We start from the raw sequence: 25667 nt of genomic DNA on the forward strand, positions 1-25667 counted from the left end.
GTACCACCATACAATAGCGATAATCTATAGCTTCTCCATATGAGACACATCCCGATCTGAAGATGGCTTTGCCACGACAGACAGCAAGACACATAAACTGCGTGTGGTAACGCGCTATAACTGCATGCGGACTGCACGGCCTTCAAAGCAAAATGCCGTTTCAGTCTTTCAGAAATTCATGGAGCTCAACTTAGGAAACACCTTCCTTCAGGTCTCTGAAATAAAGGACAAAAACAGTTTAGAAGGTCATACTTGTTTTTACCTTTGTCGGAACAGCGGCTATTAACAGACCTACAGGATCCATGATGAGGAACATAGCTGAAAGCTGACGAAAATCCAAGAGGTATGTTGTAAAACAAGGCAACAATTCTCATCAATATTGACATGGTTTGCACTTCATACTGACCTTTTAATAATCTTAAAAGGAGCAGAGCACAGTTGCAATTGCTCATTCTAGTCATAAATATTTGATGATTATGAACATTTGGTCAAACCTTTCCATCTTTAACCATAGATAACCTCTCAAATACTTAGTTAAAGGATGGTACGCATATATTTGGCTTGAAAAGTACCATCATATAATTATTATATTTACAAACTTGTCCTAATATAAATTTGATGGTCAAAGTTGCGATAATTTGATCGCATCTTTTCTTCTTGTTCTAAAGTCAAATTTTTATGACCAATAATGCATCAAATAAGTAGAACTAGATTAATCTTTTTATTCCTATTTCAACGACAGGGATCCTATTAAATTACTTGTAATAGTTTTAATATGTGGTAAAAAAAGTGTTAGACTGTTGCCTCGTACAAGATAGAAGTATTTAAGGGCGAAAATTGTAGCATCTCATTACTCCATAGGTTCAATTTGTTGCCACAGAAATCCACAAAATACATCCAACAGTGAGCATAACATACATAAGGATTTCCACCACAAAGAAACCGTAAAAAATGAACAAAAGAAAAGGAAAAAGAACAAGGCAAACCTGCTATGTCCAAGAAGGCAAGAATAATCTAAGTTGCTATCCATTAAACTTTATCAGCATTGTCAGGCTCATCTGGTTCATGTCGCTTCTGATAATGGAAATAAATAAATTGAAGAATAATCTGTGATATATGGTTAAGGGAACCTTACAAAAGGAACACCTAATTCTAAAATATTTCTCAAATCTCTAAATTAGACCTTACAGAAAGGAACATCCAAAGTAGAATAACGTGGTTCCCTAAATGCACAGGAAGCAACATATCAATTCAATAGGTGCATGTATGTTGGAGAGAGATGCAAATGAGTTTAAATCTTTGAGAAAAATAATATTTGATTATCATATTTGACTATTGCATTGTACGATAGTATTTATTTAAATTCAAAGGATCAGTCATTTTATCTTGAAAAATTGTTAAGCATCAGACAAACCCTTATCAGTTACATATGAGTTCAGATCTAGGATGTGGATAAATTCCTTCCTTTGGGTTTCAGTGAAAGAACATAAAGCAAGTAGGAAGTATTGGCGCTAAAAGTAGAAAGCTTGCGAAAGGATACAAAAGTATCAAGCAAAACACATCCTCCAGCATCTACAAGCCACGGTAGATTCGGCTTAAGTTTTGACCAATCCAAGCTTTTCACGAGTATGCTGCATTGGAAAACAAGCATGAGAACAGTAACCTCGTAAAAGTATGTGCACCTGATGTATGATTTGTAGACAATTAAACAGGTCATAAAAATCTAGATAAAGTTAACATCATACATTACCTTCCAACATATGTCACATTTCCCACTAAAGCAAAAGTAAACATTAGTGGATTGAGCCCCTGAACGAAATTAGAAATCAAAAGGAGTTAGACATAGAAGGAAAATAATTACAGATAAACCAACATAGAAGTAGTTGGTTCAGTAGATGCAACAAAAATGATCTATTTGTCTTAACCAAATATAAAAACAAATCATAAATGGAATCTGTCTCCTCAGTAAAAACGGCGAAGAACTTGCCTCAGCATTCCCTCTTTTCATCTGCAAAGTAGATATGTGTCAGAATATCATTAAAATTGTACTGTTCATTGCCTAGAAAATATCATATTCCCTCGTTTCATTTTGTAAGACTTTTTGGCTAGACTTAAATTCATTTATTGCTAGATTCATTAGCATCCATTGTGAAATGGAGGTAGTACATTTCAAGATCAACCAAAATAACTGTATAATTTAGTATCAGATAGTATTTTCTGTGGGAAAAAATAAAGCAATTATAGAACTATGAGTTTCACTATGTAAGGGTAGATACGTCTTCAAATGTAAGTTTTACCAGTTGCCACCCCCAAAGTTGACAAGAACACATTCTCCCTATGCTAAATATAAAAGACAAAAAAAATGTTGGACTTTCTGAAGTATTACATTTAACAAGATCTGGGGAAGTCGTCCACCCATATAGATCACCGCCATTGCCCAACCAAGGATGTTTCCGATTCCACTTCCACTGGCATCTCTGAGAGAAGAATCTGCATGGTCATCCTGTAAAAGAAGATTATAATGTATCAACCACTGCTGCAATTATGAAATTTTGAACTAAACTAGATGTACTGTTGGAGCTTACCGCCAACAGTAAAAGCCTTCTCCCAACAGGTATGACAACACCGTTTGGCACCTCTTGATGGGTTGTTCCAACCAAAAAGTGCAAAAGACTCATACCCAAGAGAAGGGCCATCCACGGTACCTTAATTCAATTTGCAAATGTCTTAGCAATTCAAGCCTCATGAAATAATGAAGGTATTACAGGATTTAGCTTACCACTGAGAGAGAATTCTTTGTTAAAGGAGATGGTGCATATTGAGCTGGGGTAAACTCACTGACCAAAGATTCCTTATGGTCATCTGTTTCTGGTGGAGAATTTGTTGGATGATGATTAGCTGACCATGTGCCTGCCATTGGCACTGGGCTGCTTGATAGAGATCTTGCTGACCTGCAAAACAAAACAAGCACCTCAATGCTTCTGAATTTATACATTTTTGGACAAATGCTTGACCAGAAAGTTATTGTCCTATCAATAGCCAATAAGTACCATATGGATGAAACAATTATCCAAGCATATGAAGGATGGTAACTTTTTTCAAGGATGGAATATCAGGAAACATTATGATTCAAGAAATTACGTGTAGTAATAGTCTATTCCAAGGCTGCTTGGGCCATGCCGATGTCGTATTATTTCTGTATTAACTGTAATTGGAGAGCTTGAAACAGGGACGGTTGCACCTGAGTGGCTATTGTTTCTGATTTCCCCAATAACCTTGGGTGCCAAAAGCTTTTCTCTCAATGAAGCATCAGCGCGTTGATGCCTCTGAGGCTGCAAATAACAGAATATACATAATTTGAAGAGATGAAAGAAGTTAAAGCTGTCTGACACGGCCAAATCAACCTTAACAGTTTTAAGGAGATTCATCAAGGATAATACAATGGTACAGAAACAGCATATGACTAAAACGACTAAGCAATTAAGGGAGCAATGTATTTCATGGTTTTCCAAGAAAAGGAAAATGAAAATGCACTTTACAAACACAAGGCAGTAGTACAATTAGTATATGATGGTTGAAGTGGCAGTACTGTTAACAAGGCATTGCAGTTAAAATGTCCATGCAAAAGCGGCTGAGAACATAATAATATGCAATATGCAATATTTGATGTAGTCACCTTGCTAGTTGACCTGGCTTTCTTTGCTTTAAGACGGTGATATATGTGGCTATAGTATATAGTTTGTCCAGTGAGAATCACAGTCGTGATGGTGTATAGCTGCATTCCGAAAGGCAAGTTTTTGGTGTCAACAACCACAACAAGAAATGAAACAGCAGAGATCCAGAAACCTGGTTCGGTGTCTTACCAGAGCCATGTAAAATTGTGTTGGCAGCTGAAAAATATACAGAAATAATTAGAATATTAGATTAGGATGATTTGAAGAAATGTTCTAATATAACCTTAGGAGAAATTTTTATCACATGAAATACATTTTTTTAGCATATCACACGATAAGCAAACAAAATAAGATTTATCTGCCATAGATGTCATCCATAGATTTATGATATATCTGGTACTCCTTTTCTGGACTAGAATTGGACACTTGTGTAAATGGTCATTTTCAATAGGGTTTAATTACGCCTCATCTACTTATATTCAAAAACTATACAACTCGAGTATACTAAGGCCACGTTCGTTCTTTGGGGTGATAAGTTAACTTACCCGGCACGAAAAACGTAATAATATAGATTAGTACATGATTAATTAATTATTATTTATTAAATATTAAAAAATATATAAATTAGATTAATATGATTTATTAAAACAACTTTCCTATATTTTTCTGCAAAAAATACACCGTTTAGCAGTTTGGGAAACGTGCGTGTTGGAAAACGAGAGAGCTAAGTTAACTTAGCCATGCGGCCGAACGCTGCCTAATTCAGTATGTCTAACAGTGTATCTGTGTCGAAGGAGATCATGGTGTCAGAAAATGAATGAATTGTTTTTGCATGTTTAGTAATGATACCAACTCATTATACTGTCGAAATGAAATAATAAATATTATAAAAGACGTTCATCAATCAGAGCAAAAGCGAGTGGTCTTAGCATCTTAACATGGTAAGCTACTGTTGTAGATGATTAAGAAGCTGTGGAAATAATCTTACAGTCTCGGGTTCCAAGAAGCAGCCAATAAGGTTAAACAAGTCCCTGCATGATGGCACAAGACAAGAGAACATCAAGCACTGAATTCCACATAAAACCGTCAACTACAGCTATGGTATTATAGTATAAAGTTGTAAACCTCCGAGAAACATGAGAAACGTGATGAGATGGCTCACCCAACAATCCATGTCATCAGAAAAGCAAGGGAAAGGCCTTCTGTTGACTTCTGCTTGTAATTCGTTATGATCTGTGGCACCTCGGCAACACCCCAGCTGATGACGCTTAACAGACCAAGTGTCAGCGCCATGCCATCCCTCGTGCTACAAAGGCAGTACTTCAGGTAGGCTTGAGCCCATTCTGCACAATGCCCTGCCGACGGGCAGCTAGGACGATGTGCTGCACTGAAGATGCCCATCTGTGCTCCGAACCTGAAGCAAGATTTCAAGGATGAAAAATGCCAAAGCTTGTACAGCCACTTTGATGTTTCCCACACTCACACCCACACTCTAACTACTTGCTTATATAAAGAGCTATCATGTTGACATCTGAAAAAAAAAACAACTTTAAGTTTTTCTTTCGCCGCTAAAGAAATATATCGTTGTTTTCCAGAAAAAGACGAATTTCTGGGTTATGTCCAAATTAGAAATTCGTTTTATCAGACGGAGGGAGTGCTAAACTTATCAGAAAGGACAGAAAGGATCGGCTCTTCATACTTCCGAAAAGACAGAAAGCTGACATAAATTACTGGCCATCACACAGATTAAAAAAGTGCAATGATAGGCAATCACTAGTCATCAGAGACAGAGAGTATTACCAGCCAACAACCATAAAAACAGGCAAAAATATAGGAACCGTAAACACAGACAAAAGTAAAGGAAAAAAACGACCAAATCATTAGTCATTAGCTATAGAAAAGTGGGAAAGTAAAAGTAGAGAAGAGGATATTCTCATAGTATTTATCAGAAAGCGTGAAGTAGCCTGAAACGAACAAGAAAAACTATCAGCCGTAAATTAAGTAAATTTTCGAGCTTGTTTCCCGGCACAAAACATGGAGCACAAAGGCAGAATTAATTAGCGCACAAATCTAAAGCAGAATTTGGAGATCTTGTTGACAGGGACTTGGGATGTGTTTAGTGGTCTAGAGATTCTGGACTATTCTTCTCCACTCTGTCCATACAAACCAACCCGAGCCGAACGGCATAACAAAAACCTAAAGAATTTTTTTTGTGTGTGTGCGCGGCGCGCGCGCGCGCGCATGGCTTCCGTGCTCTCCTAGTCCTTCCTCCCCTGAATCTACCCCGCTTTTCTCTCCACCATTGTTGCAGCAGGAAGCCTAAACATGGCAATTGCTCCGCCCATACTACGATGGAGGCATCAAACAACCGAGAGTCCGAGACACATCGAGAAATAACACCACAACATCATGTATTAATCCAGTAATCGCCACGAACCATTGCTTCAAAAACGAAGGGGATAAATCGTCGAACACAAGACGCGCATGAACATGAAAAAATAAGGGGAGGCCGTGTAATGGCAAATGCGTCGCCGGCAAGAACAGCACGAACAACAGACCTACCAATCCCGCCTTCGCCGCCAAGAACGTACCCCCCCCCTCCCCCCTCCCTCCCGGGAAACCAAACAAAACAAACGCGGACCAGAAAACCTTCCGGCGAACGCCGACGAGGAGAAGGTAGGAGGAGGGGAGACCGAGTTCGTACCGGAGGCGCTGCCTCTCGTTCTCTTCCCCCTCCTGCTCGTCACTCTCTCCGAAAGACGACGGCGAGGTGGCAAGAGCCGAGACGAAGCCGAGAGACCCCTAGGTCTCGATCCCTCCTCCCTCCGCTCCAACGCTCGCCGCGAATTTATCGCCGTCGCCTCGGCGTGCGGTGTGACGTGTGGTGTGGTGTGGCGCCCCGCGCGGTCGTCCCGTGCCGCTGCGTGCGTCGCCGAGGCGAGTGCCACGTAGTCACGTACGACGTACCGCAGGTTTACGGTGTAGTAGTAGTAGTAGCGGTGGTGGTGGTGGACTCGGTGTTGGTGTATTGGACGGGCGGGAGGGCGGGACGTGACGCGGCTGGACACGTGGGCGGGCTCCCCACGTTTCGCAGGCGCTCCGACAGAGATATATACGGTATACTCCGTCCGTGTCCGTCTTTAAAAAAATTGTCTAGATTCGTGAACAGTCCAGATTCATTGTATAATGAAAAATCACATCTTTTTATTGAGGGCTTTTTTTTTTTATGAAACGAGTAGCCGACTGCTATGTCTAGAATTATCATATTATTTATTATAATCAATTTAATAATCCACACAGTTAGTGGTAGATATACGTTAGACTATTAATATCCAGACCGATCACGTTCAGTCACATAATATGTTATATCCGGTTACAAATTTAAAGTCCGCTTCTATGCTATTTCATACTATTTCATCCAACACGTTAGCAATTTGAGATAAATTTTATAGTCTAGTTATGCCATTTTAATTATACATGCTCTAGATGAGCTGAAAGTGAAACGGCTCGGCGAGAGTAAGGTCAATAGTAGAATTAATTATACTATTTTAAAAGTAATATATCGTCTATAGCTAGTGTAACAACAAAGCCGTATAATAATTAAGATCCTACTTATCGAATATGTGGGCCTGAGGATATCCCCTGCGCACGGTTGGCGCGCGACCACTGTGGGTCTAACACCGAACCCCAAAAAGGAGGGGGCAAGGGGGTCGGCCCCCGACAGAACCGTATGCCCCCAAGGTCGGCCTGAAAGGAAGGCCACAAGCAAGAGCAGCAGGTCGGGGCACCCCGACCCCCTAGGATGGGTGGAGTGCGGCCGACGGGCTCACTCCGCGTCAGGCGTGGCCTCAACACCTCATAACCACATTCGTTGCGAAAGAGGGGTGCTTGGCACGTCACGTCCACGTGCTAGCACCGCATTTCCTAACAGCACAGCAACATCCCTGTCACTTCAAGGATGGTATGTCCCCCACCGTCGTCGTCGTATTAAATGCGATGGACGGCTGCAGGAAGGCAGAGGGGCTACCCGGCTCAAGTTAGCAAGTTCTAAGGAGTGCCCCCTCTCACACCTATCTGCTGAGAGACTGGAGTGGAGGGAGAGGATGTGGCTGTCGTGCCTCACCCTCCTTGATAGATAGGACCGAGGGGAAGGATATGGCTGCCACACCTCACCCATTCCCTGACAGACGAGACTGAATGAAGGAAGGGCGGCGTAAGCAAGGCGCTGCCGCGTATCCTAGGGAGAACGAGGGCCTACTTGCGGGCCAAATGATTACCTATGTAGCTGCTGTGGATAGGGGTTGTAGCCGTTGTGGTGTCCCCTTGCTAACTTAGAAAGAGACTCGACGGGAAAAAAAGAAAGCTTGTAACACATTCACTCTTATATGACTCAAACAACAAGAGTGGGATATTACGCCACATGACGGACTGAACCTGTATAACTCTCCTTTGTCTTCCTAGAAGCCAGTCAGTGAAGAGCCGATTCTCGCATTCACTCTCATATTCGCATTGAGGCTTTCGGGCCCCAACTCTTCACCCTTGGGCCGAACTCATAAAAGGGTCCCACGGAACCCCGCTTGAAGAGCTCACGCTCCGACAGCTAGCGCGCGATGTAGTTAATTTCTTTACATCTAAGGTGCAAAAACATATTCATATTTGTTTTTGCTCTCACCTGATAGAAAACGTAGATACGATTAAATCTCATATGAATGATGCAACTATATAAAGTATGTGCTTTTTGTTGGATGGGAGAAAAAATGAAGATGTTTCTACATCTTAGATGTGAAAAAATTAACTACACCTGATATTATGATATTGCCAACCTCTCTCTCACACGAATCACTAGAGTCTGTGCTCCTATAGCTCGATTTTCTAGCTCTTATATTTTTTTTCATCCAATATACATAAATATAGTAGGCTAATTCTTATAGCCTAAATATATTATCTTAATATCCTTGCTAGCTGGAACCAGCTCGTTCCCGCTGTTATGCCTAACGAACAATGGGGCTTGTGGACGACTCCATCAAATCGAATGAAGCCCTCTGCGGTTTTCGAGCGGCTAATTTGACACATGAGCTAGTACGAGTTGGTTGGTTGCCTGACGAGCTAAACTTTGACTCATTGTTATATCTGTTCTAAAATAAATTATTTTTATCACTATCATTTATCTAAAATATAATAATTTCTCTATTATCTTATTATCCTAATCAATTATACATTCTCTATCTAATTGTATCATATACCTTGTATTTTTTACCAACATTATCTCTCTCATCCTCTCTTCTCAAGTACAAAAAATGTTTTCTTAGGTCATGTTCGGCGAAAGGGCGAGTAACCCGCATAAAAAACATAGCAATAAATTAGTACATGATTAATTAATTATTAATTATAAAAATTGAAAAATAGATTAATATGATTTTTTAATACAAATTTTCTATAGAAAATTTTCTAAAAAACACATTGTTTAACGGTTCAAGAAGTGTGCGTAGAAAAAGAAGAAATCTTACTCGACTAGCTCACCAAACGAACACAACCTTAATACCCCTAATTATCTTTACAAGTTATGAAATTATTTGTCCTAGTCCTAGGCTGTAACAGTGGCCACCAGTTAAATCAAAGCACTTAAAATGAGAAAAGTTATTAGTATAAGATTAACTGAGTATTAATTTTTGTAAACTTAAAAATAAATTAATCTGATTTTTAGAGACTTTTATATAGTTTTATTATAAGAAGTGTCCTATCTAGGTGTAGTAGTTTGGAAACTTGCACGCGAATAAAGATACAAAATTTTCGCACTGCTGTCACTTGCGAACGCAGCCCTACTCGGGTGGCAGCTCGCCAGCCTCCCCTCGAAATGACGGTTCGGTAGGAACAGCCAGGGGAGCGTGATGTGTCACCCTTGGCCGCCGCATGAAGCAGCGGCGATGTCGTGTCGCGGCGTCCCAGCTGAGAGGAAACGACGAGCGAACAGCCGACAGAATTCCAGCCAGAATTCAACCCGTACACCGTTATGGAGTCATTATGGGCTATACTTACGTGCTACTGTCTTTGGGTCCCGAAATAAGAGTTTTGACTCTTCGTTTTATTTAAATTTTTTTATTAATATTTTTATGATAAAACATGAATAGTACTTTATGCGTAACTAATTTTTTTAAGTTCTTTTTACAAATTTTTTAAATAAGACGAATGATTAAATGTTGGACACAGAAAAACAAAAAATGATGTTATTATGGGACGGAGGTAGTATTCTCTCCATCCTAAAATATATTATAGAAATTAAAACATTGTTATTATTTATACTACTAAATAATTATCGGAGCATTCGCTTCATGTAAAATTGTCCTCGCTTTATACACAACTTCTATTTTATTTCTATTAATTTTTATTTATCGAGGGATAACATAATCTTCTATTGTTAATCTTAATCTATACTTAAAAATCTAAAAACATATATATTGGAGTACTCGTCTACTCCTACAAAATTATTTTTTCACTTATATTTATGCTTTAAACAAAAATTTAAATTTAATGTTGATTTTGAGTTTTCCTTTATCATAGTTTATTTTCTAACATTTAGATTTAGATCGCTACGAATATGTATATATATAAAAGTTTTAACAATGTACTATTTTTTATATGTAAAAACCAGTTTGCTTATGCTTAATATGAGCCGAAATACGAGGCCATCCAAGCAACACTGCGCAGTACAGGCCAGTATAAGTTGATTTGTCTGCTCTTGCTGTAGATAGAGCAGCAGGGAGCAGCAATCCAATCAGCTCTAGGCTTCTCACGCCACTGGAAACTCTGTCGTTCCTATCTGAAACAGATAATTCTCATCGAAAACTAACTAGCTTGCTCTCACATTTTCAGATCTTTTCCCCACCAACCAGGATAAGTTCAGTACGTTATCGCAATCATACGAGATAGACACGAACATTGCTGCTCTTGATGCCCATATCGCAATTTCAGATCTAATTCAACGCAGGAAAGTGAGAAAAAATTACTAGCTCCACAAATTTAAGCATCCACATACCAACTGCTGTTTGCACCAGAAAAAAAAAAGTACTCCAGGATGTCAAATGACCTGACAAATTAATACAATCATGATGATAAATGCCATCCAAGTAATTAGCAGCACATGGCATAAAAATGATTCCCCAGATGATAATGATGCACAATTAGACATTACCTGAGCTGTCCGGTTCTTGTTTTTTACTTCGCATAAACCTAATAATCGATCGTTCTCGTGGGGTTCAAGTTCAGTTCGTCCACCAAGGTAGGCCCAATTACCCAACATGATTGATCCACATGAAAATGATACCAAAACTAATTTTCTGAAAAAAATTTCATGCGCTGGCTGTCTACGTATGCCATCACCAACATCATCTTTTCTCCAAACCATCACTTATATACATGCAGTTTCGTCAGTAGTGGGGAAGGCCACTTTAATCCTATGGCTTTAGAGCATCAACTCATCTAAATTCGGTCATCCATATCTTTATTTAAATGATTATCTAAACTAGTTTTATCCTTTATATCTCTTTGTACTCTGCTAGATCATCCATATATAACATGCTCTATACCTTTTTAGAGGATAGCGAGGGATCATCTCAATATAAAATTTCAATCTTCTAATATGGATGACATATACTCTTCATCCTCTATTTTCAGAATAGAGGATAGAATAGATGAGCTGTTGGGGATGCTCTTAAACCCATTTGATAATGACAATAATGAGGAGAAATCATATGTATCACTGCAGAAGATAATGAAAAAAAACCCGTAAAGATATATCAGAGAGGAAAAAAGAGAGGTTGATGAATCATCAGAGCATATCCATTCGCATCGCGAAGAGTCGAAAGGATGATGCCCCGTTGGGATCTGGGCTGTAGCAGCATGTATCCCCACGAGCAGCAGCTATCTGAGGAATTTTTTTTATTTTTTAAACCTTTTAATAAATAATTTTACTATTAAATCTCTAGCGAAAATATTTTTATCATACGAATCTTTTGACCACGTCACCGATAATGACACCAATATTAGCGTGACGAAACGGCTTGCCACGTCATTGTCGGTGGTGTGATAGCATTGTCTTGCCACGCCGACCAGACTACGTGACAGCGTTGTCTTGCCACGTCATCAACACTGGCGTGGCAAAAGGTTTAGTTTTGGAAAAATTTTCCTTGGTAGTTTAGTAATAAAATTACTTGCTAAAAATGTTTATTTAATAAAAAATTTCCTACCTGAGGCCTGTCGTACATTCTCATAAAAACATTTTGAACTATATTATTCAGGTCACTTGTTTTTCACAGTTAATTAAGTTGCTTTTAAAAATATTAAATTTATTTATGTATTTAAGTTGGAAATTTATAGTAGGGATGATCGTTTGGTTTTTTCATGGAAAAATGCTAAATGTATACTTGCAAACGAACAAAATTGAGAATAAAATTTTGCATATATGTTCTTAACCATTAAATTTTAAGACTGAAAAATAAATTACGATGAAAAAACTCCAAGATCAACTCGAAATTAGTTTGAAATTTTAAACTTTTTTATAGCTAGAAGCGAAAAGACTTATGTCAAACAGCCAGCTTAGCTTGCCACAGCTGTTTTTTGGCCACTTTCTTCTTTTTTTTGCCTGAATTCATGGGCAAGAATATGCGAGGATAAGAAACTCAGATGCCATGGTGTAAAGCTGGATTAGGGTAGACATAACGTACGCTGGTTGGTTGCGATTTCATCCCCGAATTGTCGGGGCCCTGCTTGGATCGACCTTTCCGATAATGCCATGTTCTGATGCTAGCTCAGCTCGCTCGATCGCCGCTTCCCAGCTGCAAGCTGCAGCATGATTTTGTTTGTTGTGTTTTGATTGGCATGTTATGTACTCCGTATATATCAGGCAGAGAAGCTAAATTATTGATCAAGGTGTTATATATATATATATAATATCTCTATCCTACTACCAAGTGTAGCAACTCCCTTCACGTGTAAGCTGCAGAAACACCTCTATACATATTTTTTCTCTCTTCCAACAGAAAGTACAAACTCTATACATGTAGTTGTATCATTCACTTTAGATTTAATAGTGCATATACTTTCTGTTGGGTGGAAACAGAAACAGTTATGAAAATATTTTTCACCATGGACGTGCAGGGAGTAGCTACACCTAGTGGTAGGATCTAATTTTCATAGGAAGCCTCTATCCTGCTACCAGGTGTAGCTACTCCCTTCACGTCTAAGGTGCAGAAACATATTTATACATATTTTTTCTCTAAAGTACAAACTCTATACATGTAGTTGTATCATTCATATGAGATTTAATAGTGTCTATACTTTCTGTTGGATGGAAGCAGAAACAGTTATAAAAATATTTTTAATCATATATATGCAGGGAGTAGCTACACCTGGTAGTAGGATTTAATTTTCATATATATATATATATATATATAAATTAGATCCTATTATTAAATATAGCTACTCTCTTCACCTCTATATATTCGTTAGTATCGGAGTACATATTTATAGCCAAAGTTACATCGTATTATCTATTTAATCTAAGCTAATGCGAATGAAAAGATTAACCATTCTCGTCGCGCCACGCTATCATGAAATATAGACGGCCCATTTCTCTTCCGGTCAATTTTAGCCGTTGAATCACTCAATCAGTGAAACTACTTTGCCAGCCATCAAGAATATTACGCGTTTTGCCTCTTATCACCGCACGGAGCATACTCAATAGGTGTCTAAATTTGTACATTATCTTTTCGCTTATACTTATGCTTCTAAGCTAAAAATTAAATTTTGAACCTTAAATTTAAAGTTGTTTTTGATATTTTCTTATCAAAGTTTATTTTTCAGCCTTGTTTTTTTATCATGAATAACACATATATAGAAGTTTTACTCATAAATTATTTTTTATTTACAAATATATCGTCATGAAAACGTCAAACAATCATCCCCTTGATTTCTAAAACTAGATTTTGGAAATTAGGCTACAAAACATATCTCTAATAAGTTTTCAAGTATACGTATAACATTTATGCATTACTAAAATCAACTCTTTCTTATTATATTTGGGATAGACATGTCCTAATATAAGTTATTAGTTTTAGTCTTCTTTTGGAGGAGGATTTAATTTTTATGTCCAATATTTTTTAACCCAATACAGAATTTTGAGAATCAAAGCATTAGCTCTCTCGGATATACTCTTAGACTCAGGGAAGGGGAAATTTGGGTATTTTCTATTGTCAGAAGTGAGCATTGTTAGAATACTCATGAATGACTTTCGCTGAAATGTCATTCTCAATCTGTGAACGTTGAAATGTCATCCTTCATCCTCTTCTCTAACATTAGATGCTAAAGGGGCTGTTTGGGGAGCTTCTCCCAGCTGCAGCTTTTTCCAGAAGTTGCTTCTGCCAGAAGCTGTCCCAAACGGTCTACAACTTCTGAGAATCTATAGTTATAGATTTTGGAAAATGAACTAAGAATCTAGAATTTGGAGAAGCTGGGTTTAGAAGCTTTTCCAGATTCTCAGAAGCTGACTACCAAGCTGCTTCTCAAAATCTAAAGTTCCGCAAATAGACCTTTTATTTGTCTTTTCTTCAATTACAGGGTGAATCGATTGAAACACAGTGTGGCAGTTTTTGAGTGGTCCGTGGACCACCCTCCATTTTGACCTAAATGAACACCCTTATATATAATAATTCATATTTTACCTTATATTCTTATGTAACTTAAGAATTTTAGTGGATTTATGATGTGATGAGATATTTTTCCATATTTATGTTATGATTTAAGCAAACTTTCTATACGTATATTGCATTCATAATAATATGACGTTTTGGAGCATTGTATAGGACTGACCAATGAAAAATTCCTGAAGCCAATACCCCTAAGGGCTTCTTCGGATCATATGAATTTCATAGGAAAAAATTCAATTTCTTCAAAATTTCTCCAAACCAAAGAGGCCCTAAGTTGTGTTGATTCAGTATAGGAATGGATATGGATGACCCACGGGTAAATTTGTGGCAACCTCTAGTAACTAAATAAACTAAGTTTAATTTTTTTAGCTCATTGGGCCACTTGTCGTTTGGTTGGGCTATCCAGACACGCCATTTGGTTGGGCCGTTGTCAGCCTTTTATCCCTTACAGACACGTTTATTTCGGATGGGCCGTTATCGGATCAGGCCCAACTGAAGTCCTGTACCGCTCTGGGCCGGGTGCTAAAGCTTACCGACACGGCGTGAGGGAGCAGCCCGAATCGATCGCCGCCGCCGCGGCTCCCCCCCACTGCCAGCGCGCGTCGCCGCCCCGCCTCCTGCCACCGCTCCCCCGCCCCACGCGCTCCACCGCCGCTCCGCCCCCCCCCCCCCCGCCCAGGCCCCCGCGTGCGGAAGTCGCGGAGGAGCTCCTCGGGGGAGCGCGTGTTGGCGGTGCCGGGGCGCACCACCACCGCCGCCGCAGCGGCGCCAGCCCCCGCCGCCCTCGCCCACCGGCGGAGGTTCCGCTAGGGTTTAGGCGAGCGGGGGTGAGAGGTGGGCCGTCCACTGCCGGTAACGCGTCTGGAGCTTGGCCACCTCTCGGCAAGGCCGGCACGCCGCGGCTGCCGCTCCGCCACCACCCGAGGAGTTCCTCTCTGACGTGACGACTGGATCCCGCAGGTTCCTTACTAAACCATTTTTTTTCTTACTGGGTGGTTCACGTTGTTATAAAGAATTTCAGGGAAGAATCTAATTGATTTCCTGTATTTCTCTGGTTGATGTTTTTCATTTTTCGTGTTCATGCGTATCCACATATTTGTAATTCTGTAGAAGTGTACAATGTGCATAAATCTCACATTCTGATTCTCCCAAATCTGAAATTGTATACGCACATCATCTTCATTCCCAAAATTTGTAAGATTTTTTATGCTATTCCCTTCTTACTACAGCTACATGTATTCCTTCGAAACACAATAAGGGAAATGGTTTTCAGTATACCAGCAAACCAACCAAGGATTCGGTTGCTTAATGTTATTCCATTAAGAGTATTTTACTCCATTACCATTTGCAGTTAGAAACTCTAACCAAACGCCACCTTAATTTTAGATCTTGCTCCAGTTTTGCATCTTATTTGATCTATACAGTGTTGTACTATGAGGACGAGGAGCATAGTAGATGTGTACATTAGTGCACTATCTTTTTGGGTTTGAAAGTAAATCACTTTCCCTGAAAAAAATGTTTTCATATCCTTCCTTTGCATTGAAGACCTTGTTTCAATTAGTTATTTTTCGCAAGCTCACTTGTCTGGTACAAACATCCTGTAATGCTATTATCTGCTGTAAATATGATATATTTTACCATTCTTTTATGTACTGAAACCTGAAAGTTTCTAGCCAAGGTTTCTGAGATCAGTTGTATTATTCGAAGGAGGGATAACAATGTTTGCATTCTTGCAGTTGGCTAAATATCATTTCAGAATGGACTCACGATCACCGAAAATTCCAAGGAGAAGTCCTGATTCCAAGGATCAGGACTCCGATAGGAACAGGGGAGATGAAAAGAATGATTGGGACTCATCAAGAACATATGGCTCTGAGACTGATTGCAAGGATGAAATATCCGACAACAATAAGAGGAAGGGTTCTGCCATGGGTGATAATATTGTTGACAGCAGCAGATCAGTGGATAGAAGTCATGAAACTGAATTGCATGTGTTAAGAGATGATAGGCAGGATAAAACGGTAGAGATAAAAGATATTTTGCATGATGGAGTTGAAAAAAGTGACTATGCTCAACGCCAACTAGACTTGGAAAGTGAAAGAAGGAATAGTACAGGAGATAAATCAAGAGTGGATGTTCACAGAGATGACAAATTAGACAGCGGGAAGGACAGAAACTGGACCGACAAAACACGGGAGCCTGAAGGATCTAAGGACTATTTAAGGAATCGTCAGTGGCAAGATTCCAAGGAGGCAAATGACTCTGAATGGAAGAATGCGCAGGAAAGACTAGATGGTGGGAGTTTCCATGGGCGAGCTGGTTACCGGCGAGATTCTAGGGGTAGATCTGAAAGTATTAGAGGTTCTTCAACCTATGGAGGTCGGTATGACAGTTCTGATTCAATAGAGATCCGACCAAATAACAATCTTGATTTTGGACGAGAGGGCTCTGTTTCTGGAAGAAGATCTGACGTGGGAGCTCATCGGGATGTAACACCTGGAACAAATGGTGATAAATGTGCCAATCCTGAAGCAGACCAAAGTGGTAGCAGCAACATGATGTCTCAATATCCTCAACAAGGTTCTAAAGGTGATAGACCCTCCAGAGGAGGAAGGGGTAGACCAAATGGCAGGGATTCTCAAAGAGTTGGAGTCACATTACCAATTATGCCCCCTCCTTTTGGTCCTCTTGGTCTTCCACCAGGACCAATGCAACATATTGGGCCAAATATTCCCCACTCTCCAGGCCCTCTTTTACCTGGTGTTTTTGTGCCGCCATTCCCTGGGCCTCTTGTGTGGCCTGGGGCACGAGGTGTTGATGTGAATATGCTTTCTGTTCCACCCAACCTTCCCATCCCCCCTCAAGTTGCTGCTGAACATAGATTCACTCCAAGTATGGGACCTGGACCTGGTCATAATATTCATCTAAACCAAATCGGCTCCGGAATAGGTGCTCCAACAAATGTGTCTGGATTGAGTTTTCATCAATTGGGCACTCAAAGTCGTGAAATGGCACATGACAAACTGCCTGCTGGTGGTGGTTGGACACCACATAGAAACAGTGGACCAACCAGAAAAGCTCCTTCAAGAGGTGAACAGAATGATTATTCACAGAACTTTGTGGACACTGGCATGCGGCCTCAAAATTTCATTAGAGAACTGGATCTTACAAGCGTAGCAGAGGACTATCCAAAATTGAGAGAACTCATACAGAGGAAAGATGAAATTGTTGCCAAGTCTGCTTCACCACCAATGTATTATAAGTGTGATCTGAGGCAACATGTTCTTTCTCCAGAATTTTTTGGTACGAAGTTTGATGTTATTCTTGTGGATCCTCCATGGGAGGAGTATGTTCACCGGGCACCAGGAATCACAGATCACATAGAGTATTGGAATGCTGAGGAGATTATGAATTTAAAGATTGAGGTTGCTCTCTTTGTTTAGTTGTTTCATCTTTTGTTTTTGGATTTGACGTCTTCTTTTGGTGTTCAATTTATGCACAAAATTAATGTTCTCTTGTGCATTTTATGAACATACAGGCTATAGCTGATACTCCCTCCTTTGTCTTCCTTTGGGTTGGTGATGGTGTAGGTCTTGAGCAGGGCCGTCAATGTTTAAAGAAGGTGAGATGGACTTTGATAATTGTGCAATTATTCTTTGTAGTGATAGTCATTTTTTTGTCTGTGTCATGCTATCCAGGCTTCTGTCGTTCTGTACAAAAATGATAGGCATGTTACATTTCATTTGTTTGCTTGTGTTGCTTCTGGATAGTTCGATGTCAAACTCTCACTTTTCTTTGAATACCCCTTAATTCAAGAGCTGTAAATGATTTCACCTAAAATTAAGTAAAAATTCAACTCATGGATGAAATGGAACCTGACTGAAGCTCATCTTTATCCAGTGGGGATTTCGTAGATGTGAGGATGTTTGCTGGGTGAAAACCAACAAAAAAAATGCAACACCCAGTCTGCGGCATGATTCTCATACAATACTGCAACACTCAAAGGTAGTGTTATGCTTGACTTTAATACTTCATGATCCAGAACATCTATCTTCTGTTTTTACCCTGTTTTTTTCCTCTGTCTTTCTTGTGAAGTTTCACTCTTTTCCTTATGTAGGAGCATTGCTTGATGGGTATAAAAGGAACAGTGCGACGTAGCACTGATGGACATGTCATCCATGCGAATATTGACACAGATATTATAATAGCTGAAGAACCAACTGATGGTATTGCTTCTTATGTTCTGTTTTAGAGATGCTTGTTATTCTTCATATATGCTTTGTGTACTAAAATTGCTTTGTGACTGAAGACTTAGATTTAGTCTATGCCATTATTCTTTGAGAATGTCAGTTTGCACCTTTATGAATAGTTATGTTCGTCACTTCATATGTAATTCTTATATCTACTGTTTGTTATGCATGATTTTGTTGCCCCCCAAAATACCCCTTAGCAGATGAACCTCTCTCTTGTTGGTTATGCTAGCCATTCATTTGTATATGTACAGAACAGTTTATGAATGTCCTTAATAGTTTTCAAGAATGCAGCTTGGGAAGAAATATAGAATTCTCTTCATTTCTTATTTTAAAGCATAGCCATTTTGAATAGTGCATATTCCTAAGCATACTATTTATTTGAGTATGGTTAACAACAAATGAAATATTTGTATACTGACGCCTCAAATTGTTTGCCTTATCATGCAGGCTCAACTAAAAAGCCTGAAGACATGTACAGGATAATTGAGCATTTTGCTCTTGGAAAGAGGCGCCTTGAACTCTTTGGAGAGGATCATAACATTCGTCCAGGTTGGCTTACTCTTGGGAAAGGTTTGTCGTATTCCAACTTCAACAAAGAGGTAAAAAAAACTGAAAGACCCAACTTTATGCACATGTGCCTGAGCAATGAGTTCCATGAGTTTCTCATATAATGATCTTTTTTGACATTCTTTCTTACAGTCATATGTTAAGAACTTCGCGGACAAGGATGGGAAAGTATGGCAGGGAGGTGGTGGACGAAATCCTCCTCCTGAGGCTCCTCATCTGGTTGTGACAACACCTGAGATTGAGGGTCTCAGGCCAAAGTCACCCCCACAGAAGAACTAAGGGCAGCAGCCAATGGGCACTAACAAGCAACCCGGTAGAAAATCCCCAAGATCAGTTACCGTGATTGGTTCATATTTGAGAGGCTAATTTTTCAAGTACCTGTACCTTTAATACCTGGCATTGCCACTCCAGTCTAGCAGAAAGAATGCTTTATTGTAGTAGTGCTCGAACAGGATGGTTCAGCTTCCAGCAATTTGGCAACTCTATTTCAGAGAATCATTCAGTATTTGTCTTGTTGATACATTGATCTGATATAAAAGTCACTTTGACAATTTGGCGGCTTGTTTTTGTCTGCCGATGCTATTTACCATGATCGTTTTATTTGCTGCTGGAAGGATGCTGGCTGCACCTGTGGTCTTTTTGGCCAGAGAAGCAGGCGAAGAAACTTGAAGTTGTCCGTACCATTTTCTAGTAGATTTAAATTTCTGGTAAATTTATGTTTTTCCCATTATTTAACATGGTTGCCGCGCCCGACAGTTATCATGGTACACGGTATGAACATTAACAGAAATTTATTTTAAACCTATGGTTGCCGCACAGTGGCGATAGACCTGGTTATAGCGGTAAGGGAAACTATAGGTCCCACAAATCTATAACACATTTTTCCATATGTTTTCGTAAGAAATTGTTTTTGGATGCCATACATACGTATTAATTCATCTCAGGTGTTGTCACAACCAGATGAGGGTACCTAATCCTAAAATAAATTTATTTCTGAGTAATTATTGCATTGAAGTTTGCAAAAGTAAAGCCGATTTACTAGATATAAGCTTATATTATAGATTGACTATAAGGTTCGCTATAATTTTCATCTCCTATATTTTTCTCAAACAGTTGGGTTTAATGCATTTTTCTTGAAGCATGTGTACAGTTATTTCTTGCATGAGAGCCAACCTCACCTCCTTTTCATTCTCTTTTCTCTACATCAACTTATAGTCTACATTACTCTTAAAAATTGATAAGTAAGGAATAATTTCATTGAGATTTGATAAAATAAAAAAATGTTAAAGTCTTTTTTATATTGGTTCATGTGTGATGCGTGGAAAACAAAGTTATTTCCATACATAAGGATGGAGTAGACCAATTTCTAACATTCGCTTGGCGAGAGGAAAAAGAGCTTGGCTCGCATGGGAAAAAATGGGCCATTGGGCCGAGGCCCACTGTACCCACGGGCCCAAAGAGAAGTACACCGAGCCCAAACGAGAGGCCCACGAGCAAGCCGTGCGCCGGAAGAAAGAAGCTGTGCGGAGCCGCACCAAACCAAAAGCCGTCTTCTCTCTTCGCCGTCGCAGCCGCAGCCTCGCCGCCTCTCTCGACTCTCCTCGCCGCGAAGCCCCCACCTCGACGCCATGGAGCGGCTGCAGCGGATCTTCGGGGCGTCGGGGATGGGGCAGCCACCGACGGACTCGCCGCTGCTCGACTCCTCCGAGCAGGTCTACATCTCCTCGCTCGCGCTCCTCAAGATGCTCAAGCACGGTACAGCCAGTCGCTCTCTCCTCCTCCTCTCCTCCCCCGAGGCCTAGGGGAATTAGGGTTAGGGTTCGGCGGTTTCTACCTACCCCGTCGCTCACTCGAGGGAGGGGCTTCTTCGCGCAGGGCGGGCCGGCGTGCCGATGGAGGTCATGGGGCTGATGCTCGGGGAGTTCGTCGACGACTATACCGTCCGGGTGGTCGATGTGTTCGCCATGCCGCAGAGCGGGACGGGGGTCAGCGTCGAGGCCGTCGACCACGTCTTCCAGACCAACATGCTCGACATGCTCAAGCAGACCGGGAGGTAGGCCCCCCGGCTCCGCTGCCGATCTAGGAAAAGGCGGATCTGTCGAATGCCTGCACTTCTCTCTTTGTTCAGATTTGGTGTGTTAATCTGCGCAGGATTGGCCCCTCTTTCAGGCCACTTAGACCTGCTCTAGTGATCCGTATACACAAGTACATCATACATTGTTTGCTGTGGTACTATTTTCCCTTTAGAAAAAATGGTCATTTTAGAACACGTCTCACATGATTTATACTTGCTCAGAGACTCAGAGTAGAGTAACATTAGTCTGCTTTGTTGATTGTGTACTTGTTTTCCATATAACAACTAGCTATCTCTTTCTGTACCTTTGTTGGGCCTTGTGCAGTCATCAGAACGGCAGAACCCAGCTCATAGATTACACGCTTGAATTTGGAAGCCAATAATATAATTCAGTGGTAGTAAAGACTGTGGTCCTATAGCTCTACAATTTAATTGTGTGTTTTTGCTCTTTGTTGCATCCAAAGATCCATCTGAAGAGAATCAATGGCCGAATACAATCCTTCTGAAGGAATCTAGTTTTGTAGATTCCTAATATGTTCCTATGATGTGTAATGATGTATGTTTAGCTTTTTTTAACAACTGTTCTGTTAACTAGGCCTGACCGTTCAATAAACGTAGGAATTTTCCAAGTAAATCCTTTGAATAGTTGACAAGTTTTCCACTAGAGCAAACTTGGATAATTTGTGGAAAGTTTGAGAATATAAATAATGATCAAATTGATGCTGGAGATAAGGCCTTTGTTTCTATTTCTAAACAAGGCACCGACTTTCTGTTCATTAGCAGCTAAACTATCAGTTGTGTTATGTAATACATCGGTAACAATGGTATCCTCAGGTTGTATGACTTTGTAGAACTGACCCATTGGTTCACCTTTTTGTTGTTGTTGATACCATATTCTTGTACGTGCATCATAGTTCTATGGTTAGTAGTATAATATATCTAGCAAATAAGTAAGTTGGGGACAAAAGTAACATAACAGCAGTAGTAATTACCAGCTTCAGACCTCTAAAATTTACACGTAAGATACAATTCCCATGGCACTAATTAGTCATTGCATATACACATCATGTCTTGGTTTTATCAATTCACAAATATATGGCCTGAACTTTTTTGTAGTCCTGAAATATGCTTCTGTCATTTACTAACTGAACCTACTGATTGGCTGACTTGTTTACGTATTTAAGATCAAGTGTGTTCGTCTGCTTTATGAATTATGACAAACAGACACCCATGCAGGGGAGTCATTGTTAGTCAATCTTGCTGTGTACTGTTAGTATTAGGATAACTATTTTGACTGGAGTCTAGAGAGAGTTTGCATCACGTCTGTTTATGTTGGCCAGGACACGTACATACAAGTACATGAGTCGGTCTTTGTTTTTGGTACATTCTGGGCATGGGCTTGTGTGGCAAAACAATTGTATTAGCCTGGTGGTGCTGTGTACATAAGTGAAACTGTGTAATCAGTTTTTGCGTAGTTCAGGAGAGATGAAAAACACGGTAATAGTTGTTTCTTACCAACAAATTTCTTGTGTTCTCTTTGTTCCATGAGATAATGTGCGTGGATTGTTTATCAATCCTGGTGAAATCCCAACAGTCATGTGGGATTCAATGTTCCATGCGCAAATCATTTCTAGTTACTGTTCATGCCATCTGCACCTAGTTTCATCAGAAAATATTCCATGGACAAGTGAAAATTGCATCGGCCTAACATATATGTATTGTTGATAGACTGTTTTGATATGTTTCTCTATCGGGCCTTGAACAGCTTACACATCTTATGTCCTAAACTTCTAATGTGTGTAGTAAGTAAAATAGTAGAACTGTAGATCTGGTTTTGGTTACTGGAGTACTGGGCCTACTTGTTCTTTGTGCTAGTGGAATATTTTAGAAACTGCTTTCAAAGGCAGATACATTCTAAATGAAATACTTTCCAGAATTGTTATGCGTTTCTACAATCTGTTATTCCCCATTTCCAGAAAATTGTCTGCATAGCAATAGTTTAATACCAGCCATAGTTTTAAATCTGTTTCCTTTTATTGACATCTTCTGTCTGATGATCTAGTATATTTAACATAATTTTGTTGGCACCTGTGTTACCTTTGCAGGCCAGAAATGGTGGTAGGCTGGTATCACTCCCATCCTGGATTTGGTTGTTGGCTTTCAGGTGTTGATATCAACACTCAACAGGTGCTTGTTTATTCTACCTTTTATAAGATCTGTTAAAAGGAGAACTTCTTCTCATGTTTGACAAATAGAGATAATCACGTGTCCAAACAAGTTGCACTGTATGCAGCATGTCAATTCAATGATGGCATACATTTTGTTTCTTTTATGTTGCCATATGTTTCTTGTGCTATTCCACTGTCATTAAGTAGCTATATGCCTATATCCGTGGTAACTAGACCTGCAAGGATTGGACCTCCCTTTTGGCATTAATTGACCATGTTTTGAATCTGCATAGATCTTCCATTCACTAGCATGTTGAAAGTAATATTAGTGTCTAACAGCTTTAATTGAACTTTGCAGAGTTTTGAAGCTTTAAATCCCAGGGCTGTCGCAGTTGTGATAGACCCGATACAGAGTGTAAAGGGGAAGGTGGTCATCGATGCGTTTCGTCTCATTAATCCTCAGACCATGATGCTTGGCCAGGAACCACGACAGACAACATCAAATGTTGGACACCTAAACAAACCATCTATTCAGGTAAAGTTCTCGTTAATAATATGGAGCCAATGAACTTTTGCTCTATCCATTTTCTATATTTGATTCAAACTTGTTTGTGTTGTAAGGCTCTTATTCACGGGCTGAACAGACATTACTACTCCATTGCAATCAATTACCGCAAAAATGAACTGGAGGAGAAAATGCTGCTTAACTTACACAAAAAGAAATGGACTGATGGGTTGATTTTGAAGAGGTTTGACACTCATTCGAAAACCAACGAGCAGACTGTTCAGGTGTGTGGTATTCTACTTTCAACCTTATCATAGTTGATCCTTAAGAAGACCCATTTAATTCACGTTGCAAACTGTCGTGCTTGTTGGCTACTTATATGTGTGTTCTCGCGTGCAGGAAATGCTGAACCTAGCCATCAAATACAACAAGGCAGTGCAGGAGGAGGATGAGCTGCCTCCTGAGAAACTAGCGATTGCCAATGTGGGACGGCAGGATGCCAAGAAGCACTTGGAAGAGCATGTCTCAAATTTGATGTCGTCAAACATAGTTCAGACCCTAGGGACCATGCTCGACACGGTTGTGTTCTAGTCTCGTGCTACTGTGTGTCAACACTATACAGACCCACCCAAATTATTATTTACGCCTGCCGTAATGCCGTAACTTTTGGTGCCAGGTGCATTTGGATTCTAACAGTTCGACTTGATGAATTTGTTTTTTCAGCACCGACTTGTGCACGCTGTAGTGTTAATGATTTCGCTCATTTTTAAGTCACTGTATCATTCTCTTATTCCAAACGGGGCATCATACTATTTTTTTCTTAACCCTTATCTTTGTTTAATAATATAGAAATATTTATATTTTTGTTTGTTTTTACAATAAATGGAAGATGCACAAGCGTGCTCATGACTCATGAGTGCGTCCCTAATGACCCTAACTCATGCTCAAAGAAAACGAAAGCAACAAATCATAACATATATACTCCATACTTAAATGAATTTTAAACATAAGTTTGACCATTTGTCTTATTGAAACAAATTAAAGATATTATTTATTTTGTTGTGACTTGTTTTATTTTTATTAGTACTTTAAGCAATATATATATGCTATTTTTTTTCAATAAGATGAATGGTTAAGCTGATTAAACTTTAAAAGTTAAAATGACGTACATTAAAACATGAATGGAGCGAGTATCTTCAATGGTAAATCTAATATATTATATGTGTTTAAGATGTCTGAGCTTAGAGGTTCCACTTATTTCGCTCCAGCCCAAGCCTTCTGACGGACGTTCGATTCGTCGAAATCGACCATTATACTAATACAAATAAATTTTAAATTTGAATCATAACTCAACAGCAAACACCAAAAATGACCTGATGCGATCGACAGACGTATAGGCCATCGTTAATTGCAAGCCTAATTCGGTTTTTACCTTGGTAGAAAAAATACCCTAGCTAGCGAAACCTAAAAATGCTTGGTTGCGCCTGTAGAGAAAAGGATCTAGAACTGAAGCCTTCGAAGAAGGGAGAGTTGGTTTAGCTAGAGGTAGGTGTTCACTGTTCACTAGATTCATGGAACGACCTTTTTCTCAAATTGATTCAGAAATGAATGATGAGTTATTTAAGTTCATGCTGAAACCACCATTATCGATGGGCTATTAGCCCAGGGCTAAGATTATTAAGTGGGTTTCAAGTGTGCAAAACTGTTGTGCTCAACATGATAATAA

At 39.7% G+C, this 25667-nt stretch overlaps 3 protein-coding genes across 3 annotated transcripts; 2 read left to right on the forward strand and 1 right to left on the reverse strand.

The window, feature by feature from the left end:
- Positions 1–1023: 1023 nt before the first annotated feature.
- Positions 1024–6491, reverse strand: LOC102703908. Its single transcript, XM_006643971.3, has 13 exons — positions 6379–6491; positions 4837–5088; positions 4663–4705; positions 3864–3890; positions 3677–3775; positions 3142–3332; positions 2780–2951; positions 2586–2705; positions 2387–2503; positions 1988–2008; positions 1751–1809; positions 1541–1631; positions 1024–1107 (listed from the first exon to the last, which is right to left on the reverse strand). Exons 2-13 carry the CDS (start codon positions 5073–5075, stop codon positions 1030–1032), a joined length of 1257 nt encoding a protein of 418 aa, XP_006644034.1. The 5' UTR covers positions 5076–5088; positions 6379–6491; the 3' UTR covers positions 1024–1029.
- Positions 6492–15164: 8673 nt separating this feature from the next.
- On the forward strand, positions 15165–19797 carry LOC102704187 (N6-adenosine-methyltransferase non-catalytic subunit MTB). The gene is made up of 7 exons (XM_015832699.2): positions 15165–15334; positions 16111–17799; positions 17913–17996; positions 18275–18379; positions 18492–18600; positions 19075–19226; positions 19327–19797. The coding sequence occupies exons 2-7, from the start codon at positions 16132–16134 to the stop codon at positions 19471–19473; spliced, it is 2265 nt and encodes a 754-aa protein (XP_015688185.1). The 5' UTR covers positions 15165–15334; positions 16111–16131; the 3' UTR covers positions 19474–19797.
- Positions 19798–20753: 956 nt separating this feature from the next.
- Positions 20754–24666, forward strand: LOC102704461 (26S proteasome non-ATPase regulatory subunit 14 homolog). Its single transcript, XM_006643972.3, has 6 exons — positions 20754–20949; positions 21070–21247; positions 23374–23455; positions 23795–23971; positions 24058–24225; positions 24341–24666. Exons 1-6 carry the CDS (start codon positions 20823–20825, stop codon positions 24530–24532), a joined length of 924 nt encoding a protein of 307 aa, XP_006644035.1. The 5' UTR covers positions 20754–20822; the 3' UTR covers positions 24533–24666.
- Positions 24667–25667: the final 1001 nt, after the last annotated feature.

The sequence above is a fragment of the Oryza brachyantha genome, chromosome 1, assembly GCF_000231095.2.
Source record: "Oryza brachyantha chromosome 1, ObraRS2, whole genome shotgun sequence".
In the NCBI taxonomy this organism is placed as follows: domain Eukaryota; kingdom Viridiplantae; phylum Streptophyta; class Magnoliopsida; order Poales; family Poaceae; genus Oryza; species Oryza brachyantha.

Excerpts from the sequence above, each read along its gene's own strand:
- LOC102703908 (XM_006643971.3), bottom strand. The coding sequence starts at position 5,075 with ATGGGCATCTTCAGTGCAGCACATCGTCCTAGCTGCCCGTCGGCAGGG. Across the intron at positions 3,333-3,676 it reads AAGCCAGGTCAACTAGCAAG|CCTCAGAGGCATCAACGCGC; the intron begins GTGACTACATCA and ends TGTTATTTGCAG. Across the intron at positions 1,632-1,750 it reads AATGTGACATATGTTGGAAG|CATACTCGTGAAAAGCTTGG; the intron begins GTAATGTATGAT and ends TTTCCAATGCAG.
- LOC102704187 (XM_015832699.2), top strand. The coding sequence starts at position 16,132 with ATGGACTCACGATCACCGAAAATTCCAAGGAGAAGTCCTGATTCCAAG. Across the intron at positions 17,800-17,912 it reads TTATGAATTTAAAGATTGAG|GCTATAGCTGATACTCCCTC; the intron begins GTTGCTCTCTTT and ends ATGAACATACAG. Across the intron at positions 18,601-19,074 it reads AGCTGAAGAACCAACTGATG|GCTCAACTAAAAAGCCTGAA; the intron begins GTATTGCTTCTT and ends CTTATCATGCAG.
- LOC102704461 (XM_006643972.3), top strand. The coding sequence starts at position 20,823 with ATGGAGCGGCTGCAGCGGATCTTCGGGGCGTCGGGGATGGGGCAGCCA. Across the intron at positions 21,248-23,373 it reads ATGCTCAAGCAGACCGGGAG|GCCAGAAATGGTGGTAGGCT; the intron begins GTAGGCCCCCCG and ends TTACCTTTGCAG. Across the intron at positions 23,972-24,057 it reads TAAACAAACCATCTATTCAG|GCTCTTATTCACGGGCTGAA; the intron begins GTAAAGTTCTCG and ends TTGTGTTGTAAG.